At 36.1% G+C, this 25,368-nt stretch overlaps 1 protein-coding gene across 1 annotated transcript; it reads right to left on the reverse strand.

The window, feature by feature from the left end:
• Positions 1 to 1,881: 1,881 nt before the first annotated feature.
• LOC145725843 (uncharacterized) lies at positions 1,882 to 24,080 on the reverse strand. The gene is made up of 8 exons (XM_081974735.1): positions 23,905 to 24,080; positions 23,225 to 23,846; positions 19,205 to 19,430; positions 14,665 to 14,830; positions 14,415 to 14,606; positions 11,154 to 11,371; positions 10,944 to 11,091; positions 1,882 to 2,630 (listed from the first exon to the last, which is right to left on the reverse strand). The coding sequence occupies exons 1-8, from the start codon at positions 23,988 to 23,990 to the stop codon at positions 2,105 to 2,107; spliced, it is 2,184 nt and encodes a 727-aa protein (XP_081830861.1). The 5' UTR covers positions 23,991 to 24,080; the 3' UTR covers positions 1,882 to 2,104.
• Positions 24,081 to 25,368: the final 1,288 nt, after the last annotated feature.

Genomic DNA, 25,368 nt, shown 5'->3' on the forward strand with positions numbered 1-25,368 from the left:
CAAAAAACTTATTAAATCAGTTCGATTTTGAAATTATTTCACTGCAGAGTTTACATACAAGAACGAAACAAATTGAGTTTTAAATAACAATTTCAATTTATAAAATTACGTCCCTGAATCAATTGTAAAACACAGAACCGTATTAAGAAAAATTGAAAAAAAAAATCATTATTGATTTTTGTATGTATCTATTTTTGAAACCACAGTATTGCAAACATGCTTTTTTTTTTATTTTCACAGTCACGTGACTGTTTTGTTTCCATTTCTAGCTTAATCTTATATATTTTACCTATTGAAGGCTTTTCAAGCTTGCAATCGGTCTACAGAGGTCACGTGACTGCCGTGCATGTTCTGTATCGCATTTTCATAACTTTCAACTGAAATTTAAGTTAAAAAGCATTTTCCAAGCGTGCAATTGGCCTTTTAAGGTCACGTGACTGTTTCGTTTACATTTCGAGCTTAATCTTTACCTGTCAGAGGTTTTTCAGCTTTGCAACTGGTCTACCGAGGTCATGTGACTGTTGTGTATGTTCTGAATGGAGTTTTAAACATTTTCCCCTGAAATTTGGGTTAAAAAGCGTTTTCAAGCTTGTGATTGGCCTTTTAAAGTCACGGGACTGTTTTGTTTACATTTATAGCTTAACTTTTACTTGCAAATGGAGTTTTCCTGGTTTTTATCTTCGTCACGGTCACGTGACTGTTGTGCGGTGTTTCGTATAGCATTTTCGTGGTTTTTAACTGAAATTTAGATTAAAAAGCATTTTTTAAACCTATAACTGGTCCTCAAAGGTCACGTGACTGTTTCGTTTAGATTGCTAGCTTAACCTTTACCTGTCAAAGGTTTGTCAAACTTGTAGTTGGTCTACAGACGTCATGTGACTGTTCTGCTTTCCTAGTATGGAATATTCATGGTTTTTAGGTGAAATTTTGTTAAAAATGCATTTCTCAAGCTTGTAATTGGCATTCTAAGGTCAGGTGACTGTTTGGTTTACATTCATAGCTTAACTTTTACCTTTCATAGGCTTGTCACGCTTGCAATTGGTCTACAAAAGTCACGTGACTGCTGTGCATGTTCTGTATGGCATTTTTATACTTTTTAGCTGAAATTTAGGTTAAAAAGCACTTTTCAAGCTTGTAATTGACATTCCAGGGGCGCACCCCCAACAAAAATCTCCTGCAACAAGCATCTAAAATGTAGGATCTTGGTCTTACTGATATTTAATGACAGTAAGTTGAAGTTGCACCAATGTTTGATTATGGAAAGGTCCCCATCAATAGAGGCAGTCAATGAATCGGCGCTCTTGCCGCTCCAAAGAATTGTCCGTTAATAGGGAGCGAAACAATATCATTGATGTATATCAAGAACAGCAAAGGTCCAAGAACATAGCCCTGTGGGACACCCGAAGTTAACATTAACATCTCCAGAACCATGGCCCCCGATGAAGACCTCCTGGCTCTGGCCGGACAAGAAAGAGCGAAACCACAACAAAGAAACGGCTCGGAAGCCATAAGCTTCAAGCTTCCAAAGCAAAATCTGGTGGTCTACGTAGTCGAACGCCTTCATGCGACCATACAGATCCTGATGAAAAGAAAAAATAGCATCATTCGTGCCCATCGCTGGCCGGAAGCCAAACTGAGATGGGCTGAGAAGCTCATGACGCTCCAGAAACGACATCATCCGCCTCTGGACCAGCTTCTCCATCACCTTAGACAGTTAGCCGGGCAGGAGCGGTCACCGGACTTGTAAAGAGGAATAACCTGAGCCCTCTTAAGACATGATGGAAAAAAATGCCTTTATTCCATAAAGTTTGCCCTAAATTTCCTAGAGCGGGAGATATGATGAGCAGTTTAGTTGATTAAAAAGTGTATTATATATTCCAGTAAAGTTTTAGCAGCAATTTTATTATTGAAATTAAATTATAATATTTACAGTCTCACTTTGCACGCGCATAAACAATTAATATATTTACAACACTCACTTTAATAATAATAATTAATACTACCTAAAATTAGCTGAGAATAAAGAGAAAACAAAAACAACTCTCTTTAAACTGTCAACAATTGCTTTTTGGTACATAAAGTCTTAAATCAGTCACAAAAAATATTAACTCTCCAACTGTTTCGGTACCTTTTTCAATCCTAACGAGTTCAGTAACGCTTTATGAGAAGGATCCCTACCACGAAACTCCCTGAACACTCGACTGGGATGTTGGCTGCCGCCCAAAGCCAAAAACGTATCCCTAAACCGCTTACCCACGTCTTTGATTTGTTGCTCGTCGTTTCCGGCCTCGTAGAAAGCGCTATAAACGTCGGCGGCAATCATTCGGGCCCAGATGTGCGAATAGTAGGCCGCGCCCCAGTCTTCCGTGAAAATCTGCATGAAATGACAGGGATGAGCGTCGATTTTGTATTCGAAATTGACGCTCCGGTATTGGGGCCACAATCGTCTGGCCACGTCCAGCCAAAACGATTTGGACGAGTACAATTCCAGATCTAAAGCGGATAAGTAGAGTTCGTTGCACAAATCGTAGCCGGCCATGTGGTTTTGCGCTTTGCACAGATCGTGGAAGGTGGTTTTGGGTAGTTTATCTCCGCTTTCGCAATGACTCGATATGCTATCGATTACGTTTCTGCAATAGTTTAAGATGTTTGGTTAAAGTACACAGGGTATCCAGTTTAAAATGATGTAGGAGAGGGAAAATTCTCTCTCTACAACTCTCATTTAAGGAATTTTAGGGGAATTCTAGAGAACGATGAAGGAAAGGCTAATGAGTGCGCATCAAAAGCAACAATTCAGGCAATGGACTATCTGGAAATCACAAAATGCCAAGTAGATGTGTTTCTTGGAAGTGCCACACTATAAGCAGTGTTAATTTAATAGTTTTGACATTAACGAACACTTTTATATGATTTTTTTGCGTCACGTGACAGCCTGACAGCTGTCTTAACTTTGAAACTCGTTCACTAGTAACCTGAAACTATAAAATTATAAATTGTTGCTAATTTGGGAAATTACACTGGAAGATGCGTTTAAAGCTCAATGGAGCCAAATTTGACAGTTGTGACGTCCAGGAACACTTTAATAATTTGCTTGCGTCACGTGACAGCTGTCATAACTGTCAAAACTCACTCAACAGTGACCTGAAAGTGTAAAATCTCAAATAGAAACGTTTCTCTGAGGAATCGGATTGTAAGTTGTGTTTAGAGCTCCATGAAGCCAAATTTGACAGTTGGGACGTTAGGGAACACTAATACTTTACTTGCATCACATGACAGCTGTCATAACAGTCAAAACTCACTTAACAGTAACCTGAAAGTGTAAAATAGCAAATAGATATGTTTCTCTGAGGAATCGGACTGTAAGTTGTGTTTAGAGCTCCATTGAGCCAAATTTGACAGTTGGGACGTTAAGGAACGCTTTAGTAATTTGTATGCGTCACGTGACAGCTGTCACAACTGTCAAAACTCACTTAACAGTAACCTGAAAGTGTAAAATGGCAAATAGATATGTTTCTCTAAAGAATTGGACTGTAAGTTGTGTTTACAGCTCCATGGAGCCAAATTTGACAGTTGGGATGTTAAGGAACACTTTAGTAATTTGCTTGCGTCACGTGACAGCTGTCATAACTGTCAAAACTCACTTAACAGTGACCTGAAAGTGTAAAATGGCAAATAGATATGTTTCTCTGAGGAATCGGACTGTAAGTTGTGTTTAGAGCTCCATTGAGCCAAATTTGACAGTTGGGACGTTAAGGAACGCTTTAGTAATTTGTATGCGTCACGTGACAGCTGTCACAACTGTCAAAACTCACTTAACAGTAACCTGAAAGTGTAAAATGGCAAATAGATATGTTTCTCTAAAGAATTGGACTGTAAGTTGTGTTTACAGCTCCATGGAGCCAAATTTGACAGTTGGGACGTTAAGGAACACTTTAGTAATTTGCTTGCGTCACGTGACAGCTGTCATAACTGTCAAAACTCACTTAACAGTGACCTGAAAGTGTAAAATGGCAAATAGATATGTTTCTCTGAGGAATCGGACTGTAAGTTGTGTTTAGAGCTCCATTGAGCCAAATTTGACAGTTGGGACGTTAAGGAACGCTTTAATAATTTCTATGCGTCACGTGACAGCTGTCACAACTGTCAAAACTCACTTAACAGTAACCTGAAAGTGTAAAATGGCAAATAGATATGTTTCTCTAAAGAATTGGACTGTAAGTTGTGTTTACAGCTCCATGGAGCCAAATTTGACAGTTGTGATGTCCAGGAACACTTTAATAATTTGTGTGCGTGACGTGACAGCTGTCATAACTGTCAAAACTCACTCAACAGTGACCTAAAAGTGTAAAATCTCAAATAGAAATGTTTCTCTGAGGAATCGGACCGTAAGTTGTGTTTAGAGCTCCATGGAGCCAAATTTGACAGTTGGGACGTTAAGGAACGCTTTAGTAATTTGTATGCGTCACGTGACAGCTGTCGCAACTGTCAAAACTCACTTAACAGCGACCTAAAAGTGTAAAATGGCAAATAGATATGTTTCTCTGAGGAATCGGACAGTAAGTTGTGTTTAGAGCTCCATGGAGCCAAATTTGACAGTTGAGACATTAAGGAACGCTTTAGTAATTTGTGTGCGTCACGTGACAGCTTTCATAACTGTCAAAACTCACTTAACAGACCTGAAAGTGTAAAATCTCAAATAGCAATATTTCTCTGAGGAATTTGACTGTAAGTTGTGCTTAAATCTCCATAAAGCTCAATTTGACAGTTGGGATGTTAAAAAACACTTTTTATGTGCGTCACGTGACAGCTGTCATAACTGTCAAAACTCACTCAACAGTTACCTGAAAGCGTAAAATGGCAAATAGAAATGTTTCTCTGAGGAATCGGACTGTAAGTTGTGTTTAGAGCTCCATGGAGCCAAATTTGAAAGTTGGAACGTTAAGGAACACTTTAGTAATTTGCTTGCGTCACGTGACAACTGTCATAACTGTCAAAACTCACTCAACGGTGACCTGAAAGTGTAAAATCTCAAATAGATATGTTTCTCTGAGGAATTGGACTGTAATTGTGTTTATGGCTTCATTGAGTCAAATTTGTCAGTTCTGACGTTAAGATAAACTTTCACGTCGCGTGACAGCTATTTTTTCCTACATTGTGTCATTAAAACCGACATAACTTACTTATTTTGGACCCCTTATTAATACATTATCATCAGCTAAAACAAAATTTTGAAAAACAAAGCAAATAAACCAAACGATTCTAAGAAACAAAACTCGAAAAATAGGAAATTGTATTTCAAGTCACGTTTTCAGAAAATCAACTTTTTTCTATAAAAAAAAACATAAAAAACCCTTAAAACCCCACTTAAGACAGAGAAATATGAAAATACCTAAAATACTGAATATTTCAACTGAATAACCTTACTTTTCCGCCCTAAAACGTAAGGAGTTGCTAAGGCTTCAAAGACCAGCCAATCAAAGCTGAAAAATGTAATTTTTATGAAAATCATATGAAGAGAGAAAGAAAGAAGTCTCTTCTGCTGCATTAAAAATGTTCACTTTTTACTGACTTCATCAAAACAAAACGAGTAAAATAATTCAAAAGTCACGTGACCTCTGTGTAATTTTGCAATCGTGGTGTCATGTGATTTTTAAATCATAACGCGCGTTTCGATCTAAACCTCTGAATCTGTTTTGTTCTATCTCATTCAGGTTAGGTTAGAACAAATCTTGCACTTTTCTCGTGTATTCTAATAGAATAGACTGTTTTGAATTTGATCTTAAAATTTGAACGAGTTGAAAGGACTTTAGAGCCCCAAAAAGGTGAGACGAAACCAAAAGTGGCGCAGTCGGACGGATTTTTCTGTGTTTGCGTGGGTTTACACGGTTGTTTTGAGTTGCGCCCGCTTTGTTCACTTTTTTAATGCTTTCAGAGCCACGCTTTCAAATGAACTCAATTATACGAGCAAGAAAGTGCTTGAAGGTTAGAGCCTTATTGCCTTTTTCACCAAAAGTAGCCTTAACACAGTAAGTTAAGTGAAAATTGTCTAAGAACAGAATTTCTCAGAAACCGGACCAAAATGTCAGCACAGTGCAACGCAACATTGAGGCTGTCACCAAATATTCAATTTTGAGGTTAAAACCCTGATTTTTAAGCCTCCAACCAGACTAAGTGGAATTTTTTGTCATCAAACATACGAGAGACATCTCATCTCATCTCACTAGGCTCCTATACAGGGTGGTCCAGTTTTAAGTGTCAATAATTCACCATTTGATAGTTAATCAAAAAATAAGTTGACTTGCATTATGTCATTTTTCTGAAAAAGGTTTCCTAAGGAAGATACAGTCCTCCAAATTTCAATTTAAAAAATCGTTTTATAGTTTAAAACTGAACATCCAAGACTTGTGAAAGTCCAAATTTGTACTGAATAGTCTAAAAACTTTTTTACTACGAGGAATGGTCTTATGATTCGCTTTCTCAGACTGCCATTCTGGTTGAGTGTCTGAAACTGGCATTCAAGAACTAAAAAAAAGTCCGGAAATCAAGACAAAGATTGTATTGTGCATGAACTCATTTTTTACTACTAAAAATAATATAAAAGTTTACTTTTAATGCTAGAACGGACCTTACTAGGACTAAAGAGAGTATTGTAAAAATAGTTTTTTAAGTTTGCTATGTCAATAACTTGGTGAAGATAGTCTTGAAACTCGATTTTCCAAGCTGAAAGCAGTTTTGAAGCACTAAAAATAGTCCAGAATTCGAAGAAAATCAAAAGCAAAGTAAAAAGCACGAAAAGTTAATTTTTAAGACAATTTTCATGAATCTAATTTCAATGTCCTGCATCTAAGACTATTTTCAAGACTAAAATATTGAAATTTGTCTTCAAATTATGAAAACTTACTTCAAATGCAAATTTTAAGCTTCTGATGTCACTTTTCATTAGTTCAGTCACATTTTGGGGTTCAAGTCAATTTTTAAAGTTTAAATGTATGAATTTGTAGTTACAAATTCTTGAAAAAGTAGTTTTTATGTCTACAAGTCAATTTTTAGTATTAAAGTCTCTCGATTTGCATGAAAACTGGTTACAAACACAATTTTTAAGCTTCTGAAATTTTTATCTTTTCTAATTCAATTTTCAAAACTAAAGTCTTTTAGTTTGTCTGGAAACTATGAAAACTGGCTACAATAATATTTTTTAAACTTCTTAAGTGAATTTTCCGTTTCCAAGACAATTTTTAAGTTGGGTTAGGTTAGTTTTGGGTCTTTGACCGTAATAACGTGTAATAAAGTGCTTGTTCCAAATTTGATCAATATTGCTCCAACGGTCTGACAGTTATGACAAAAAAAACGATTTTTTAAACAGAAATTTGAAGGACTGTATTTTCCTTAGGAAGCACTTTTCAGGAAACTGACATAATGAATGTCAACTTATTTTTTAATTGGCTATGGATTGGTGAATTATTGACATTTAAAACTGGACCACTCTGTAGAATAAGCACCCAGTTGTCTTGCAATTTCAGAGACAAGACATGTTGCAGAGCTTCAATTTAAGTATTTGGACAGCTGTCCTACTCAAATTGTAGCCTAGGGTAACGTGGTAACTGTCACTAACGTTAGTGTGGGCGAATATTGTGCAAAACCTGACAAGATTACAGTTTCCTTGTAGTATTCTAAAGAAGATGTGTTTTTGAACTGTCCCACCGTTATTGTTGTCCATTAACAATATTTTAAGATCACGTGACAACTGTTACTAACGCCAAAACTGTCAAACTTTGCCCTGAATCTGTTAAAATTCGCATCAATCATTTTTTTTTTCAAAACAGTCCTGGAAATTGTTGAATCTGTGCTTCAATTTGTGTAAAATTCAAAATAATTAACAATGGATGAGGCTATGTTTTGATTGGTTGTGGTTACTGCACTAGTTGGAATTGACGTATCCCTGATAAAACGATAGAAATTGGAGACATGGAGTAGGACCACCGCCCTCTGTACAAGAAAGCCAAGAAGGTGCATGCCAAAAATTCCAATATGGCCGAAATAGTGGTTGACAGTTTGTATTGTGGAAATTGAGTTTTTCCATGATTAAATTAATTTTTAAGGTTTAAAGTCAAGACTTGGGATTACTTGCCAAAGTAATTTTTGTTTGCTATTATATATTGTTGTTTATATGTTTATTGTTCTAGTGAAAGTGTAGTTTGTGTTCATTTTATTGTCTTATCACTATTGTTCTTGTTCCTTCATTGTTCTATAATTTGTTGTTGGTTTTTTAACTCAAATTCTATTGCCTCTACAATATGCCGTCCACTTGTTTGCCAAATTGTAAAAGCAATTTGGTGAAAAGCCCAAAAGTGTCAGTCTTTTACTTTCCAAAAGACCCTGCTCGAACCCAACAGTGGTTGAAAGCTTTGAACTGGAATGATTTTACTCCAACACAATACTCAGTGGTGGTAAGTAGCAATATGCTTTCTCATTCAGTAAACTTATTGCCTCTTGCATACATAGGTATGTGAGTTACATTTTGAGGCCGCCTGCATTTTGAGAGCAACAAAAGTTTACTCTGAAGAAACAGGACAGCTTCTAGAAGTTCCATTGGCACATTTACATTTTAAAAGAAAGGTCTTGGTAATAATATAAAACCCATTTACCAGTTTTGCTTACCTAGCTTCAAGGATTTTCAAATTTTCTTTGAACAGTTTTCACATTAGTTTGTTGTACTTTCCAGGACAAAGGGTTCTAACCAAACTTGCTTTTGCTGAACTTTATTGGGTATAAAAAGCCATATCTATACATATCTGGATCAGGAATGAAGCGTTCTTTGATTTTCACTCACTCTCTCGTCTCGTAGGACCCATAAAGAGAAAATGAGGAAACAACAAATAACGTTTCACACTTCAAATATTTCGACAGAAGCGACAGTTTATCACAACATTGTCATTTAAACTTTTGAAGGTATATGCCTGCTTTATACCTCCCATTTAAGAATTAAATTAAATTTAAATTTCCACTAAAATTAATATTTAAGGGCATCGGTAAAGCAAAACGTCTTATGGGAGATTCAATGCATTTTATGAGAATCTTTTAACCCAAATTAAAAAAAAACTAGGCTAGATATTGCTGTTTTTTAAACGGAATATGAAAGGAGACACTTGCTAGAATGTGCGAAAGTCAATATAATTTTAATAATACGCCAATTAAAATTGAATCATTTTAACAAAATGCTAAAATTACCATAATTTTCAAGTCACTATTTTTCCTACCTGCAAAACTGTTTTGGCGACAAAAATAACTTTCGCACATTCTCCAAACCTTTAGCTATTTAATAAAAAAAAATCACGCAAATAAGTTAAAAATTAAAGTCGTAGTTTGGGTTAAAAGATAAGACTAAAAAATTGTTCGAATTACGGAGCGGAAATCTTGCATCTTTGTTCCATATCACTCTAGGAGCTTCGTCGCTTAAACAGTAATGTCTGCGTTAATACTGCCGTAGTTTTATCGACAGAAACAAAGAACGAACACTGTTTTTTATATATTTTTCTACACGTAGGCCAAGCATCGCGATCGAAAAACGTAAAGTCTTTACCGATCCCCTTAAACTAAGACATCTTGTTTAGGTTTATACTACAAATTAATAATTAGAAAAATAAATTACTGTTTTGACTTACTGGACGTTCGACGTTGATGTTTAACGTTGACGTTTCTATTGTCATCGTCATTACGCGTGTTTTGTGGATAAAGAAAATTTTTATTAAAATTATTTGAAAAAATTTGTTCTTAAACCACTTTTTCGGTAAAAAATCCAATTATGGAAATAGACGATTCAAGTCTAATAGACTACGTATCGCAATAGAAGACAGCAATTTACATCATGAGTGATGACAAGTATGACAGTGATAGTTCCGAAAGTCAACGAATTTAAACGAATTAAGCCGAACTTTAATAAAGTTGGTTTAACTTTAATTTAAAATTAATTTTAGTTTAGTGTAAATTGAAAGTATAAATGGGCTCGCTTGTAAGTTCACTTTCAGCTTTGATAAATTAATTTTAGTTTAAATGAAAGTTTAGTTTAATTGTTAATTTGAGACCCAAAACTGCTGGATTCAAAATGGGAGGCACATTCTTCCATGCCGTCTGCTATGCTGACGATGCTGTTCTTATTGCGGATTCCGAGGAAAATCTCCAAAGATTACTACATTCCTTTAACACTCAAGCAAAAGAATTAAATATGGTCATTAACACTGAGAAAACCAAATGCTTAGTAACATCTAAAGAACCGATAAGATGCAAGTTGGAAATAGATTCTAAAATTATCGAACAGGTAAACCACTTTAAGTATATGGGAGCAGAAATAACGAGCCATGGAAATCTGTATAACGAAGTTAGAGAGCAAACAATGAAGGGGGCTAGAATTTCGGGATGCCTGAGAGAAATTGTCTGGAAGAACAAATACCTTAACACCGAAAGCAAAACCAGAATATATAAAACGGCCGTAAGACCTATCATAACATACGCGGCAGAGACAAGATCAGACACAAACAGAACTCTACAACTGATGAGAACAGTCGAAATGAAAACATTAAGAACCATACAAGGCAAAACGCTACACGACAGAATTCGGAATGAAGATATTAGGCAACAATGCGAAATACAGGACATAGGAAGGTGGGTGAGACAGAGACGAAGATTTTGGAACAAACATATAAAAAGAATGGAGGACAGCAGACTCGTCAAAGCCGCAAAAATAAACAACCCAGTAGGAAAAAGATCACAGGGAAGACCACCAAAACGATGGCGAGAATGCTGGACATCATCCTCCGGGGAGGACATGCTGGCAATGAACAGGCAGTAGCCTACTAATATGGTTCACCATGTTAGAAAGAAAGAAGAAGAAGAAGTTAATTGAGAGGTATAAAGCAGGCAATAAAGCGAACATAAATGTAACTTACTCATTGAATAACCAGTGGGACAGCATATTTCCGCTCACTTCAACAGCGTCCCATTCAACATTGGAAAGTCCCGCCACTTCCGAGTAGTAGGTGCGAGTGAGTAAATGCTGCAAACTGTGCCCGAACTTTCGGAATAACACTTTAACCTCTAAAAAAGCAAAAATCGCACGTCTCTTATCACTTTGTAAACGGACTGTTAATTCGACCTACCGCTGAACGTTAAATGCGACTGTTTCGAACCGGAGGGCGGCTCAAAATTGAAAATCAAAGCAGCCAGAGGCTTGTAGTCGGTCACTTGACTTTTGCTCTGCATCGCGACCATCCAACCCGAGTTTTGTATTCTCATTTTGTCCTCCGAACGAGCGTACGGATCTAGATAGAATCCGGCGACCGGAGCTGAACTGTGAGGCTCAAAAATGTCGTAAAACCTACAACTCACGTCGTTCTAAAATGGTTTACTATTATAGTCAATTCAATGCGAATAATTAATCGAATGGAAACGCAACCTCAATCGCGGAACAGTGATTTTGTTGGGTCATTTTTGAAACTTTGCCATTTCCAAATGAAACGACAAATTTTGATGCGATTTGGACTATCATTGAGCTTAATTTATTGGATTTTTGGTTGATTTAAAAAACTCTGACTTTAATGCGTCACGTGACAGCTGTCATAACTGTCAAAACTCATTCAACAGTGACCTGAAAGTGTAAAGTCTCAAATAGAAACGTTTCTCTGAGGAATCGGACTGTAAGTTGTGTTTAGAGCTCCATGGAGCCAAATTTGACAATTGGGACGTTAAGGAACACTTTAATAATTTGTGTGCGTCACGTGACAGCTGTCATAACTGTCAAAACTCACTCAACAGTTACCTGAAAGTGTAAAATGGCAAATAGCAATATTTCTCTGAGGAATCGGACTGGAAGTTGTGTTTAGAGCTCCATGGAGCCAAATTTGACAATTGGGACGTTAAGGAACACTTTAATAATTTGTGTGCGTCACGTGACAGCTGTCATAACTGTCAAAACTCACTCAACAGTGACCTGAAAGTATAAAATGGCAAATTGATATGCTTCTCTGAGGAATCGGACTGCAAGTTGTGTTTAGAGCTCCATGGAGCCAAATTTGACAGTTGGGACGTTAAGGAACACTCTAATAATTTGTGTGCGTCACGTGACAGCTGTCATAACTGTCAACGGTCGTTAAGGAATACTCTAATAATTTGTGTGCGTCACGTGACAGCTGCCATAATTGTCAAAACTCACTTAACAGTGACCTGCAAGTGTAAAATGACAAATAGGAATGTTTCTCTGAGGAATCGGACTGCAAGTTGTGTTTAGAGCTCTATGGAGCCAAATTTGACAGTTGGGACGTTAAGGAACACTCTAATAATTTGTGTGCGTCACGTGATAGCTGTCATAACTGTCAAAACTCACTCAACAGTGACCTGAAAGTGTAAAATGGCAAATAGAAATTTTTCTCTGAGGAACTCGACTGTAAGTTGTGCTTAAATCTCCATGAAGGCAAATTTGACAGTTGGGACGTTAAGAAACACTTTAAATATTTATGTGCGTCACGTGACAGCTGTCATAACTGTCAAAACTCACTCAACACTGACCTGAAAGTATAAAATGGCAAATTGATATGCTTCTCTGAGGAATCGGACTGCAAGTTGTGTTTAGAGCTCCATGGAGCCAAATTTGACAGTTGGGACGTTAAGGAACACTTTAATGATTTGTGTGCCACACGTGACAGCTGTCAGAACTGTCAAAACTCACTCAATAGTGACCTGAAAGTGTAAAATGCCAAATAGAAATTTTTCTCTGAGGAACTCGACTGTAAGTTGTGCTTAAATCTCCATGAAGGCAAATTTGACAGTTGGGACGTTAAGAAACACTTTAAATATTTATGTGCGTTACGTGACAGCTGTCATAACCGTCAAAACTCACTCAACAGTGACCTGAAAGTGTAAAATGCCAAATAGAAATTTTTCTCTGAGGAACTCGACTGTAAGTTGTGCTTAAATCTCCATGAAGGCAAATTTGACAGTTGGGACGTTAAGAAACACTTTAAATATTTATGTGCGTTACGTGACAGCTGTCATAACCGTCAAAACTCACTCAACAGTGACCTGAAAGTGTAAAATGCCAAATAGAAATTTTTCTCTGAGGAACTCGACTGTAAGTTGTGCTTAAATCTCCATGAAGGCAAATTTGACAGTTGGGACGTTAAGAAACACTTTAAATATTTATGTGCGTTACGTGACAGCTGTCATAACCGTCAAAACTCACTCAACAGTGACCTGAAAGTGTAAAATGGCAAATAGCAATATTTCTCTGAGGAATCGGACTGGAAGTTGTGTTTAGAGCTCCATGGAGCCAAATTTGACAGTTGGGACGTTAAGGAACACTTTAATGATTTGTGTGCCACACGTGACAGCTGTCAGAACTGTCAAAACTCACTCAATAGTGACCTGAAAGTGTAAAATGGAAAATTGATATGCTTCTCTGAGGAATCGGAGTGTAAGTTGTGTTTAGAGCTCCATGGAGCCAAATTTGACAGTTGGGACGTTAAGGAACACTTTAATAATTTGTATGCGTCACGTGACAGCTGTCATAACTGTCAAAACTCACTCAACAGTGACCTGAAAGTGTAAAATGCCAAATAGAAATTTTTCTCTGAGGAACTCGACTGTAAGTTGTGCTTAAATCTCCATGAAGGCAAATTTGACAATTGGGACGTTAAGGAACACTTTAATCATTTGTGTGCGTCACGTGACAGCTGTCATAACCGTCAAAACTCACTCAACAGTGACCTGAAAGTGTAAAATCTCAAATAGAAATGTTTCTCTGAGGAATCGTACTGTAAGTTGTGTTTAGAGCTCCATGGAGCCAAATTTGACAATTGGGACGTTAAGGAACACTTTAATAATTTGTGTGCGTCACGTGACAGCTGTCATAACTGTCAAAACTCATTCAACAGTGACCTGAAAGTGTAAAGTCTCAAATAGAAACGTTTCTCTGAGGAATCGGACTGTAAGTTGTGTTTAGAGCTCCATGGAGCCAAATTTGACAATTGGGACGTTAAGGAACACTCTAATAATTTGCTTGCGTCACGTGACAGCTGTCATAACTGTCAAAACTCAATTCGAGCTTGAGCACTGTAATGTCGTCTTTTTCGGATAAACGAATATTTCTTGAGACAACACTTCCTTATGTTAGAACAAAACCAAAAAAAATTATTGATCAATTGGGGACTACTTGAAAGTTTCACTTTTTTGCACGCACATCTTTCGCACCCTGTTTAAGGCAGTTACAGTGCATTAAAGCAAAAGTTTTTCACATCAGTAAAAAGCCAATAAACCAAGCCCAATGACAGTCCAAACCTGTGGATTCGTTTCGAAATGGCAAAAAGTTTTATTATTGTTTGTAAAAAGTTATTCGCATTAAATTGGTTTGTGTCGTTCTGAACTACCTGACGTCCTTGTGCCACGCATTTACCCCCGTTCTGACTTTAATGATAATATTAAAGAGCTTTTCGCATAACTGGAACAACCCATCCAGCACTGTGTTTAACGGGAAATAGTCTTTTAATTTTTGCTCGTTATAGTCGAACAAGGCCAGTTTTTGTCTCCGCCTCCAAAACGGTACGTCCCACATTGCTAGCCTGAGAGAATTAACCCGAAATAACGCAAAAAATCCTACGCGACAAACATCAAAAGTACCTATCAGTCTTGAAACCTTTTTCCTGAGCGAAAGCCGCTAAACTCTCCAACTCTTCGTCTTGCGATGGTTTGGCGCGTTCTAGCAACAAACCTAAAACGCGGTCGACTTCTTCTTTGCTGCCCGCCATTTTTGTTTCCATCGACATGTCCACGTACGTATCGTAACCTGTCGGTATAAAGAAAAAAATGTTGTCATAATAGTATATTATCAGGGTGTTCCTGATTTGGTGTCACAAACTGTAAGAAGAGATAGTACCGGGTGACCCAATAAGACTGTTCCTCGGCCATATCTAATCGTTCGTTCGTATGACTTGACTGACTTGAGAATAAGAAATTTAATGAGGATTCCAAAAATGTGCTTAAAACAATTATTTTCTTACTCCAAGTGGGTTTTACAAGTGATTTTGTCCCTTACTGTCCTTTCAAACTGTGTTTCTGGCAATTCAAACTTTTGACATCGCTTTTCTGCCCGACTGTACCAAAATTTGTAGTGTTTTTCAGGTTATTGAATAGAAAATTTAATGAGAATTCCAAAAATGTGCTTAAAACAGTCATTTTCTTACTGCAAGTGAGTTTTACTAGCAAATTTGTCTTTGACTGTCATTTCAAACTGTGTTTCTGGCAATTCAAACTTTGACACCGCTTTTCACCCTGACTGTACCAAATTTTGTCGTGTTTTTCAGGTTATTGAATGGGAAACTTAATGAGAATTTCAAAAATGTGCTTAAAACAGTCATTTTCTTATTCCAAGTGGGTTTTACACGAGATTTTGTCCCTGACTTTTCTTTCAAACTGTGTTTTTGGCAATTCAAACTTTGACACAGCTTTTCTCTTTGGCGGTACCAAATTTTGTAGTGTTTTTTAGGTTATTGCATAGGAAATTTAATGAGGATTCCAAAAATCTGCTTAAAATAGTAATTTTTTTACTACAAATAGGTTTTATCCGCGATTCCGTACCTGACTGTCCTTTAAAACTGTGTTTCTGGCAGTTCAAACTTTGACACCGCTTCTCTCCCTGACTGTACCAAATTTTGTCGTGTTTTTCAGGTTATTGAATGGGAAACTTAATGAGAATTTCAAAAATGTGCTTAAAACAGTCATTTTCTTACTCCAAGTGGGTTTTACACGAGATTTTGTCCCTGACAGTTCTTTCAAACTGTGTTTCTGGCAGTTCAAACTTTAACACCACTTTTTTCCCTGACTGTACCAAATTTTGTAGTGTTTTTCAGGTTATTGAATAGGAAATTTAATGAAGATTCCAAAAATGTGCTTAAAATGGTCATTTTGTTACTTCAAGTGGGTTTTACAGGCGATTTGTCCCTGACAGTTCTTTCAAACTGTGTTTCTGGCAGTTCAAACTTTAACACCACTTTTTTCCCTGACTGTACCAAATTTTGTAGTGTTTTTCAGGTTATTGAATAGGAAATTTAATGAGGATTCCAAAAATGTGCTCAAAACAGTCACTTTCTTACTCCAAGTAGGTTTTACAGGCGATTTTGTCCCTGACTGTTCTTTCAAACTGTGTTTCTGGCAATTCAAACTTTGACACCGCTTTTCTCCCTGAGTGTACCAAATTTTGTACTGTTTTTCAGGTTATTGAATAGGAAATTTAATGAGGATTCCAAAAATGTGCTTAAAACAGTCATTTTCTTACTCCAAGTGGGTTTTACAAGTGATTTTGTCCCTTACTGTCCTTTTAAACTATGTTTTTGGCAATTCAAACTTTGACACCGCTTCTCTCCCTGACTGTACCAAAATTTGTAGTGTTTTTTAGGTTGTTGAATGGGAAATTTAATGAGGATTCCAAAAATGGGCTTAAAACAGTCATTTTCTTACTCCAAGTGGGTTTTACAGGCGATTTTGTCCCTGACTGTTCTTTCAAACTGTGTTTCTGGCAAATCAAACTTTGACACAGCTTTTCTCCCTGACTGTACCAAATTTTGTAGTGTTTTTCAGGTTACTGCATAGGAAATTTAATAAGGATTTCAAAAATGTGCTTAAAACAGTCATTTTCTTACTTCAAGTGGGTGTTACAGGCGATTTTGTCCCTGACTGTTCTTTCAAACTGTGTTTCTGGCAATTCAAACTTTGACACCGCTTCTCTCCCTGACTGTACCAAATTTTGTACTGTTTTTCAGGTTATTGAATGGGAAATTTAATGAGAATTCCAAAAATGTGCTTAAAACAGAAATTTTGTTACTTCAAGTGGGTTTTACAGGCGATTTTGTCCCTGACTGTTCTTTCAAACTGTGTTTCTGGCAAATCAAACTTTGACACAGCTTTTCTCCCTGACTGTACCAAATTTTGTAGTGTTTTTCAGGTTACTGCATAGGAAATTTAATAAGGATTTCAAAAATGTGCTTAAAACAGTCATTTTCTTACTCCAAGTGGGTGTTACAGGCGATTTTGTCCCTGACTGTTCTTTCAAACTGTGTTTCTGGCAATTCAAACTTTGACACCGCTTTTCTCCCTGAGTGTACCAAATTTTGTACTGTTTTTCAGGTTATTGAATAGGAAATTTAATGAGGATTCCAAAAATGTGCTTAGAACAGTAATTTTCTTACTCCAAGTGGGTTTTACAGGCGATTTTGTCCCTGACTGTTCTTTCAAGCTGTGTTTCTGGCAATTCAAACTTTGACACCACTTTTCTCCCTGACTGTACCAAATTTTGTAGTGTTTTTCAGGTTATTGAATGGAAAATTTAATGAGAATTCATAAAATGTGCTTAAAATAGTCATTTTCTCACTCCAAGTGGGTTTTACTAGCAATTTTATCTTTGACTGTCGTTTCCAACACTGTTTCTGGCAATTCAAACTTTGACGCCGCTTTTCTGCCTGACTGTACCAAATTTTGTAATGTTTTTCAGGTTTTTGAATGGAAAATTTAATGAGAATTCCAAAAATGTGCTTAAAATAGTAATTTTATCACTCCAAGTGGGTTTTACTAGCAATTTTGTCTTTGACTGTCGTTTCAAACTCTGTTTCTGGCAATTCAAACTTTAACGCCGCTTTTCTGCCTGACTGTACCAAATTTTGTAATGTTTTTCAGGTTTTTGAATGGAAAATTTAATGAGAATTCATAAAATGTGCTTAAAATAGTCATTTTATCACTCCAAGTGGGTTTTACTAGCAATTTTGTCTTTGACTGTCGTTTCAAACTCTGTTTCTGGCAATTCAAACTTTAACGCCGCTTTTCTGCCTGACTGTACCAAATTTTGTAATGTTTTTCAGGTTTTTGAATGGAAAATTTAATGAGAATTCCAAAAATGTGCTTAAAATAGTCATTTTCTCACTCCAAGTGGGTTTTACTAGCAATTTTATCTTTGACTGTCGTTTTCAACTCTGTTTCTGGCAATTCAAACTTTGACGCCGCTTTTCTGCCTGACTGTACCAAATTTTGTAATGTTTTTCAGGTTTTTGAATGGAAAATTTAATGAGAATTCCAAAAATGTGCTTAAAATAGTCATTTTCTCACTCCAAGTGGGTTTTACTAGCAATTTTATCTTTGACTGTCGTTTCAAACTCTGTTTCTGGCAATTCAAACTTTGACACCGCTTTTCTCCCTGACTGTACCAAATTTTGTAGTGTTTTTCAGGTTATTGAATGAGAAATTTAATGAGGATTCCAAAAATGTGCTTAAAACAGTCATTTTCTTACTCCAAGTGGGTGTTACAGGCGATTTTGTCGTTGACTGTTCCTTCAAACTGTGTTTTTGGCAATTCAAACTTTGACACCGCTTTTCTCCCTGACTGTACCAAATTTTGTACTGTTTTTCAGGTTATTGAATGGGAAATTAATTGAGGATTCCAAAAATGTGCTTAAAACAGTAATTTTCTCACTCCAAGTGGATTTTACAGGCACTTTTATCGCCGGAAAATATTTTTTCACTTTCTATAAATTTTGCATTATAAACTAAAAAGTTTTTTTCACATTTTTGAAGTAATTTAGTTTATCTATCATTTTCGTAAAAAAAATTATGTATTTCAAAAACAAAGATGGTGGAGAATGCTCAATTGTTTTTAAAATAACAATGCACATCAAAGAGCTTTTCTTGAGACAATAGGAATAAACCAAAATACAGTTAATTTAGTTAAACCCTTCTCCGTCAGAGGGCTAGTTGTGACACCGCGGCCCAAATTAAAAAAATAATAATAAAAAAATTAAATGGAACGTTACAACTTCTACTTTATGAAAAAGTAAAAAAACATCCAAATAAGCCAGTGAAAATCTCGTTCCTCAACCTCAAATATTGAGATTAATGGATCTTTGATCGCGCAGTAAATTTTCTAAAACCATTAAAAAATTTAGCTACAAAATGAATAAGATGTTAAAGAGCGATTTGTGAGTCTAAATAACATTCAAGTTGCTCAAAAGAGACTAAAACGCATTTTCTTCATCAATCAATGAGGTTTTAGAAGTGGTAGTTTAGACTGTACTTCCAGCTGCCTAATCTGTCTTCAAATACACTGTTTTTTTATATTTTCTCCTTTTTTTTCTGTGAAAGGTTTCTGATATTGTTTAATATTTTTTCTAAAACTCACCCAACAAATTGGCTGTACGATTCCTTAAATACCGAATTTCTTCCACATGCAAACTGGTCGCCAATTCCCTTTCTCCAGTAACCGATCCGCGGTTTACGTGCGCTTTCCATAAGATCCAACGTCTGTCCCGGTCCGGACAATATTCCATTAATGGTTCGTAAACGCGCGGATGTAACGAGAATTTCCAAGGACCTTTTGTATGGTTGTTGGGATCGACAGCAATTGCCTAGAAAACACGTCAGCAGATTTACAGGGTGAGTTAATGATAGACTAAAGTTTGTTATCTCATTTGTTGGGAGAAATACAAAAAAATATTAAATACATAAGTTTTAGACAATCTTTCTCAATTCTGTTCCATACTGTGATTTTTAGAGCTTCATGTCCAAACTGGGTAAAGTTTGTCAGTTTTGACGTTTCTGACATTTGTCACGTGATACTAGAACACTATTTACCTAGACAGTGACTTATTAAATGTCAAATTACAGATCAAGAAACTATAAAACACATTTTATTTCGAAAAGCATAAAAAATGTACTAAACTTGGATTTTTGCTGCTTTACGTTTTGGTTGAGCAAACTTTGACGTCTGTGACAGCAATCACGTGATACTGGTACCCTATTGAATTAGACAGTCACGTGACAACTGTCAAAATTATGGTCAAGAAGCTAAAAACCATGACTTGTCTTAAATACTTCAAGAAAACTGTTTAATACTGTCTATACTACGATTTTTTTAGCATCATGCCCAAACTGGGAACAGTTTGCCAGTTTTGACGTTTCTGACAGTTGTCACGTGATAATAGAACACTATTTCCATAAATAATCACGTGACAACTGTCAAACTAATTGTCAGCAACCTATAAAACAACCTGTCTTGGTTTGAATACCACAAGTTAACTATTATTCTATACTGTGATTTTTTTTACAACTTTGTGGCCTAACTGGGTAAAGTTTGACAGTTTCGACGTTTGTAACAACCGTCACATGAATCTCGAACATCATTTACATAGGCCGTCACGTGACAACTGTCAAAATTATGGCCAAGAAGCTAAAAACTACGACTTGTCTCAAATAATTCAAGAAAAGTGTTTCATATATGATTTTTAGCTTCATGCCCCAACTGGGCAAAATTTGCCAGTTTTGACGTTTCTGGCAAATGTCACGTGGTACTAGAACACTATTTCCTTAAATAGTCACGTGATAACGGTCAAACTAATGGTCAAGAACCTATAAATCAACCTGTCTTGGTTTGAATACCACAAGTTTACTATTATTCTACACTGTGATTTTTTTACAGCTTTGTGGCTTAACTGGGTAAAGATTGACAGTTTTGACGTTTGTAACAACCGTCATATAAACCTCGAACACCATTTACATAGACTGTCATGTGACAACTGTCAAAATTATGGCCAAGAAGCTAAAAACTACGACTTGTCTCAAATAATTCAAGAAAAGTGTTTCATATATGATTTTTAGCTTCATGCCCCAACTGGGCAAAATTTGCCAGTTTTGACGTTTCTGGCACTTATCACGTGGTACTAGAACACTATTTCCTTAAATAGACACGTGACAACTGTCAAACTAATTGTCAGGAACCTATAAAACAACCTGTCTTGGTTTGAATACCACAAGTTTACTATTATTCTACACTGTGATTTTTTTACAGCTTTGTGGCTTAACTGGGTAAAGATTGACAGTTTTGACGTTTGTAACAACCGTCATATAAACCTCGAACACCATTTACATAGACTGTCATGTGACAACTGTCAAAATAATGGCCAAGAAGCTAAAAACCACGACTTGTCTCAAATAATTCAAGAAAAGTGTTCCATATATGATTTTTTAGCTTCATACCCCAACTGGGCAAAATTTGCCAGTTTTGACGTTTCTGGCAAATGTCACGTGGTACTAGAACACTATTTCCTTAAATAGTCAGGTGACAACTGTCAAACTCATTGTCAGGAACCTATAAAACAACCTGTCTTGGTTTGAATACCACAAGTTAACTATTATTCTATACTGTGATTTTTTTACAACTTTGTGGCCTAACTGGGTAAAGTTTGACAGTTTTGACGTTTGTAACAACCGTCACATGAATCTCGAACGCCATTTACATAGACCGTCACGTGACAACTGTCACAATTATGACCAAGAAGCTACAAACCACGACTTGTCTTAAATACTTCAAGAAAACTGTTTCATACTACGATTTTTTTAGCATCATGCCCAAACTGGGCAAAATTTGGCAATTTTGACGTTTCTGGCAAATGTCACGTGGTACTCGAACACTCTTTCCTTAAATAGTCACGTGATAACTGTCAAACTAATTGTCAAAAACCTATAAAACAACACGTCTTGTTTTGAATACCACAAGTTAACTATTATTCTACACTGTGATTTTTTTACAGCTCCACGGCCCAACTGGATAAAGTTTGACAGTTTTGACGTTTGGAACAACCGTCACATGAATCTCGAACGCCATTTACATAGACCGTCACGTGACAACTGTCAAAATTATAGCCAAGAAGCTAAAAACCACGACTCGTCTTAAATACTTCAAGAAAACTGTTACATACTACATTTTTTTTAGCATTATGCCCAAACTGGGCAAAATTTGCCAATTTTAACGTTTCTGGCAAATGTCATGTGGTACTAGAATACTATTTCCTTAAATAGTCACGTGATAACGGTCAAACTAATGGTCAGGAACCTATAAATCAACCTGTCTTGGTTTGAATACCACAACTTAACTATTATTCTACACTGTAATTTTTTTACAACTTTGTGGCCTAACTGGGTAAAGTTTGACAGTTTTGATGTTTGTAATAACTGTCACATGAATCTCGAACGCCATTTACATAGACCGTCACGTGACAACTGTCAAAATTATGGCCAAGAAGCTAAAAACTACGACTTGTCTCAAATAATTCAAGAAAAGTGTTTCATATATGATTTTTAGCTTCATGCCCCAACTGGGCAAAATTTGCCAGTTTTGACGTTTCTGGCAAATGTCACGTGGTACTAGAACACTATTTCCTTAAATAGTCACGTGATAACGGTCAAACTAATGGTCAAGAACCTATAAATCAACCTGTCTTGGTTTGAATACCACAAGTTTACTATTATTCTACACTGTGATTTTTTTACAGCTTTGTGGCTTAACTGGGTAAAGATTGACAGTTTTGACGTTTGTAACAACCGTCATATAAACCTCGAACACCATTTACATAGACTGTCATGTGACAACTGTCAAAATAATGGCCAAGAAGCTAAAAACCACGACTTGTCTCAAATAATTCAAGAAAAGTGTTCCATATATGATTTTTTAGCTTCATACCCCAACTGGGCAAAATTTGCCAGTTTTGACGTTTCTGGCAAATGTCACATGGTACTAGAACACTATTTCCTTAAATAGTCACGTGACAACTGTCAAACTAATTGTCAGGAACCTATAAAACAACCTGTCTTGTTTTGAATACCACAAGTTAACTATTATTCTACACTGTAATTTTTTTACACCTTCATGGCCTGACTGGGTAAAGTTTGACAGTTTCGATGTTTATGCCACATGTCAGGGAATACCATTTACTTAGACAGTTTTGTGACACCTGTCAAAATAATACCTAAATGCTACAAGATGTGTACTTAATTTTAATAATCTGTAATTTATTTATATTTTCTAACTTTCCTAGATAGTTGGTTTGTCTTAAGCTATTTTGTTCTTTTTTTATGTTTTTTAGAGTGTGTCATCATCTTCAAAGCGTTTTCAGCATTTAAAGCCTCTTTTGAGATGTTTTTAATATTGCACAGCATTTTTAGCTCAAAAATCTTAAATTGTTGGACTAGATAAACTTTGGGATTAACTTTTTAAAAACAATTAAAGGAAATTCTTTGAAACTTCTGATGATTTAACATCCATTCAATAAATAAAAAAGTTGAATTTGTATGAGCAACATTCTGTCTCAGTTAATTTCAACTTTAGGAGGAACATAAAAATAACAAAAATTAAATTACAATTTACCTTCAACAAATCTTCAGGAAAATCCTGAACCACCCTACTATCGCTAATTAACTGGGAATGTTGTTTAGTGGCCAATTCAGTTTTGAACTTAAACTCTTTTTTCTCTTGCACCAGCTTGTTAAAATCATATGAAAACTTGTCTGCTTTCCTTCCTTCCAGCTCCAAACCATTCAACTTCCCTTCCAAAATGTATTTCTCTAAAATCCTAGTCTCCTCCACTGTCCTCTCCTTCTCTTTGGCAAAATCCTCTTTAATGGCAAAGTGTATCGGTTTACTAGTGTACTTTGAGGCTCTAGCCCTCCTGGCTCTGTCATGTATCGCCATATAACTGGATGTGGGCATCAAAGTGTTGTTGCCCAGGTACAGAGCTTTCGACAGACCCCATGTAGTTTCCATTGGGTTGCCTAGTCTTTCTAATGGTTCTATGATGTCTTTGATCGCGTCCTGACAGGGTTGATCCGTCAGTTTATTTTCAATTTCCTGCACCCCGACTTCAAAATCCAGGGTTTGTTTGGCCATCGCTGATCGACAGTTTTCTATAGTTATTTCGCTAAACTTGGGCAGGCCGTCGCTGTGATAAAGCGGGTTTTTGTCGGGGGCATCTTCTCCTATTTCCGGTAGTCTGTGGAAAGCCGTAAAACTTAAGTTTCAGCACCATTTTTGAGGTTAACAATACTCACAATACTACGTAACCGTTTTGGAAACGGACCGAATTGTGAAGCACCCGGTTTCCCTGCAAAGTTCTGGTTAGTCGAAAAAATGCCATGTTAATTGTTTTAATTAGTTTAACAACAAAATTGTTTTAATTATTTTTTTCAACATGAACGCGAATGTCATAACCTCAATTCTGATTCTTCTTCTTTTCTTATTTTCTCAAGTAGTTATGTCATTGAGGTTGGTAGCAAAATGGAATGGGTAGAACGTACTCTCTATCACAGCCAAAGTGGCAGTAAGCATAACTAGTAATAAGTAAGTATTTATTTTTGATCAGTAGCAGAATGTCCGTTACTTCAATCGCTTCCAAGATTGTCTTCAATATTTCGAAAATTCTGTATCTCGGTTATTCTTGGGATTTCAGGGACCGTAAAAGCTGGAAATGCTTGTCTAAACTGCTCTTTATTCTGAGTCTTCTGTAAAAAGTTTGTAACTCTAACCGTTTTCAAAATATTCAACATTTTTAAATTTTTTTGAAAATTGCATATCTGTCAATTTTAGGGTTTCAGCGAATGTAGAAAACTCAAAATGTTCCTCTATTTTGAGATATATTTGAAATTTTTTAATATATTTTTAATTCTGTATCTCAGTCATTATTGGGATTTCAGCAACCGTAAAAATCTAAAAATGTTTTTTGCAAAATGTCCTTTTAGTTTTTAACCTGCAAAATTTCCATTGCTCTAACCGTTTCCAAGATATTCGAATTTTTTAACTTTTCTTGGAAATTGCATTTAAAATTTTGAAAATTTTGTATCTCGGTTATTTTTTGGATTTCAGGGACCGTAAAAATACTGGAAATGTTCGTCTTAAACTGGTTCTTATTTTTAGCAGTTAGTCTCTTGAGAAATTTCTGTATCTTCAAACTTTGATACCACTTTTCTACCTGACTGTACCAAATTTTGTAGTGTTTTTTCCAGGTTATTGAATAGAAGATTTAATGAGGTTTCCAAAAAGTGCTTAAAACAGTAATTTTCTTGTTTCAAATAGGTTGTACAGGCGATTTTATCCTTGACTGTCTTTTTAAACAGTGTTTCTGGTAGTTCAATCTTTGACACCGCTTTTCTAGTTGACTGTACCAAATTTTATAGTGTTTTCCAGGTTGTTGAATAGAAGATATATTGAGGTTTCCAAAAATGTGCTTAAAATAGTCATTTTCTCACTCCAAGTGGGTTTTACAGGCGATTTTATCCTTGACTGTCTTTTTAAACAGTGTTTCTGTTAGACCAATCTTTGACACCGCTTTTCTACCTGACTGTACCAAATTTTGTAGGGTTTTTCCAGGTTATTGAATAGAAGGTTTAATGAGGTTTCCAAAAATGTGCTTAAAATAGTCATTTTCTCACTCCAAGTGGGTTTTACAGGCGATTTTATCCTTGACTGTCTTTTTAAACAGTGTTTCTGGTAGTTCAATCTTTGACACCGCTTTTCTA

Source organism: Ips typographus, linkage group LG3 (assembly GCF_016097725.1).
Source record: "Ips typographus isolate SLU linkage group LG3, UJ_Ityp_2.0, whole genome shotgun sequence".
Classification (NCBI taxonomy): Eukaryota; Metazoa; Arthropoda; class Insecta; order Coleoptera; family Curculionidae; genus Ips; species Ips typographus.

Bases quoted from the DNA above. Each gene is read 5' to 3' on its own strand.
- LOC145725843 (XM_081974735.1), bottom strand. From the start codon at position 23,990: ATGGCATTTTTTCGACTAACCAGAACTTTGCAGGGAAACCGGGTGCTT. The intron at 23,847-23,904 runs GTGAGTATTGTT...GGCTTTCCACAG, and splicing joins CAAAACGGTTACGTAGTATT to ACTACCGGAAATAGGAGAAG. The intron at 2,631-10,943 runs GTAAGTTACATT...AAACTATTGCAG, and splicing joins TCCCACTGGTTATTCAATGA to AAACGTAATCGATAGCATAT.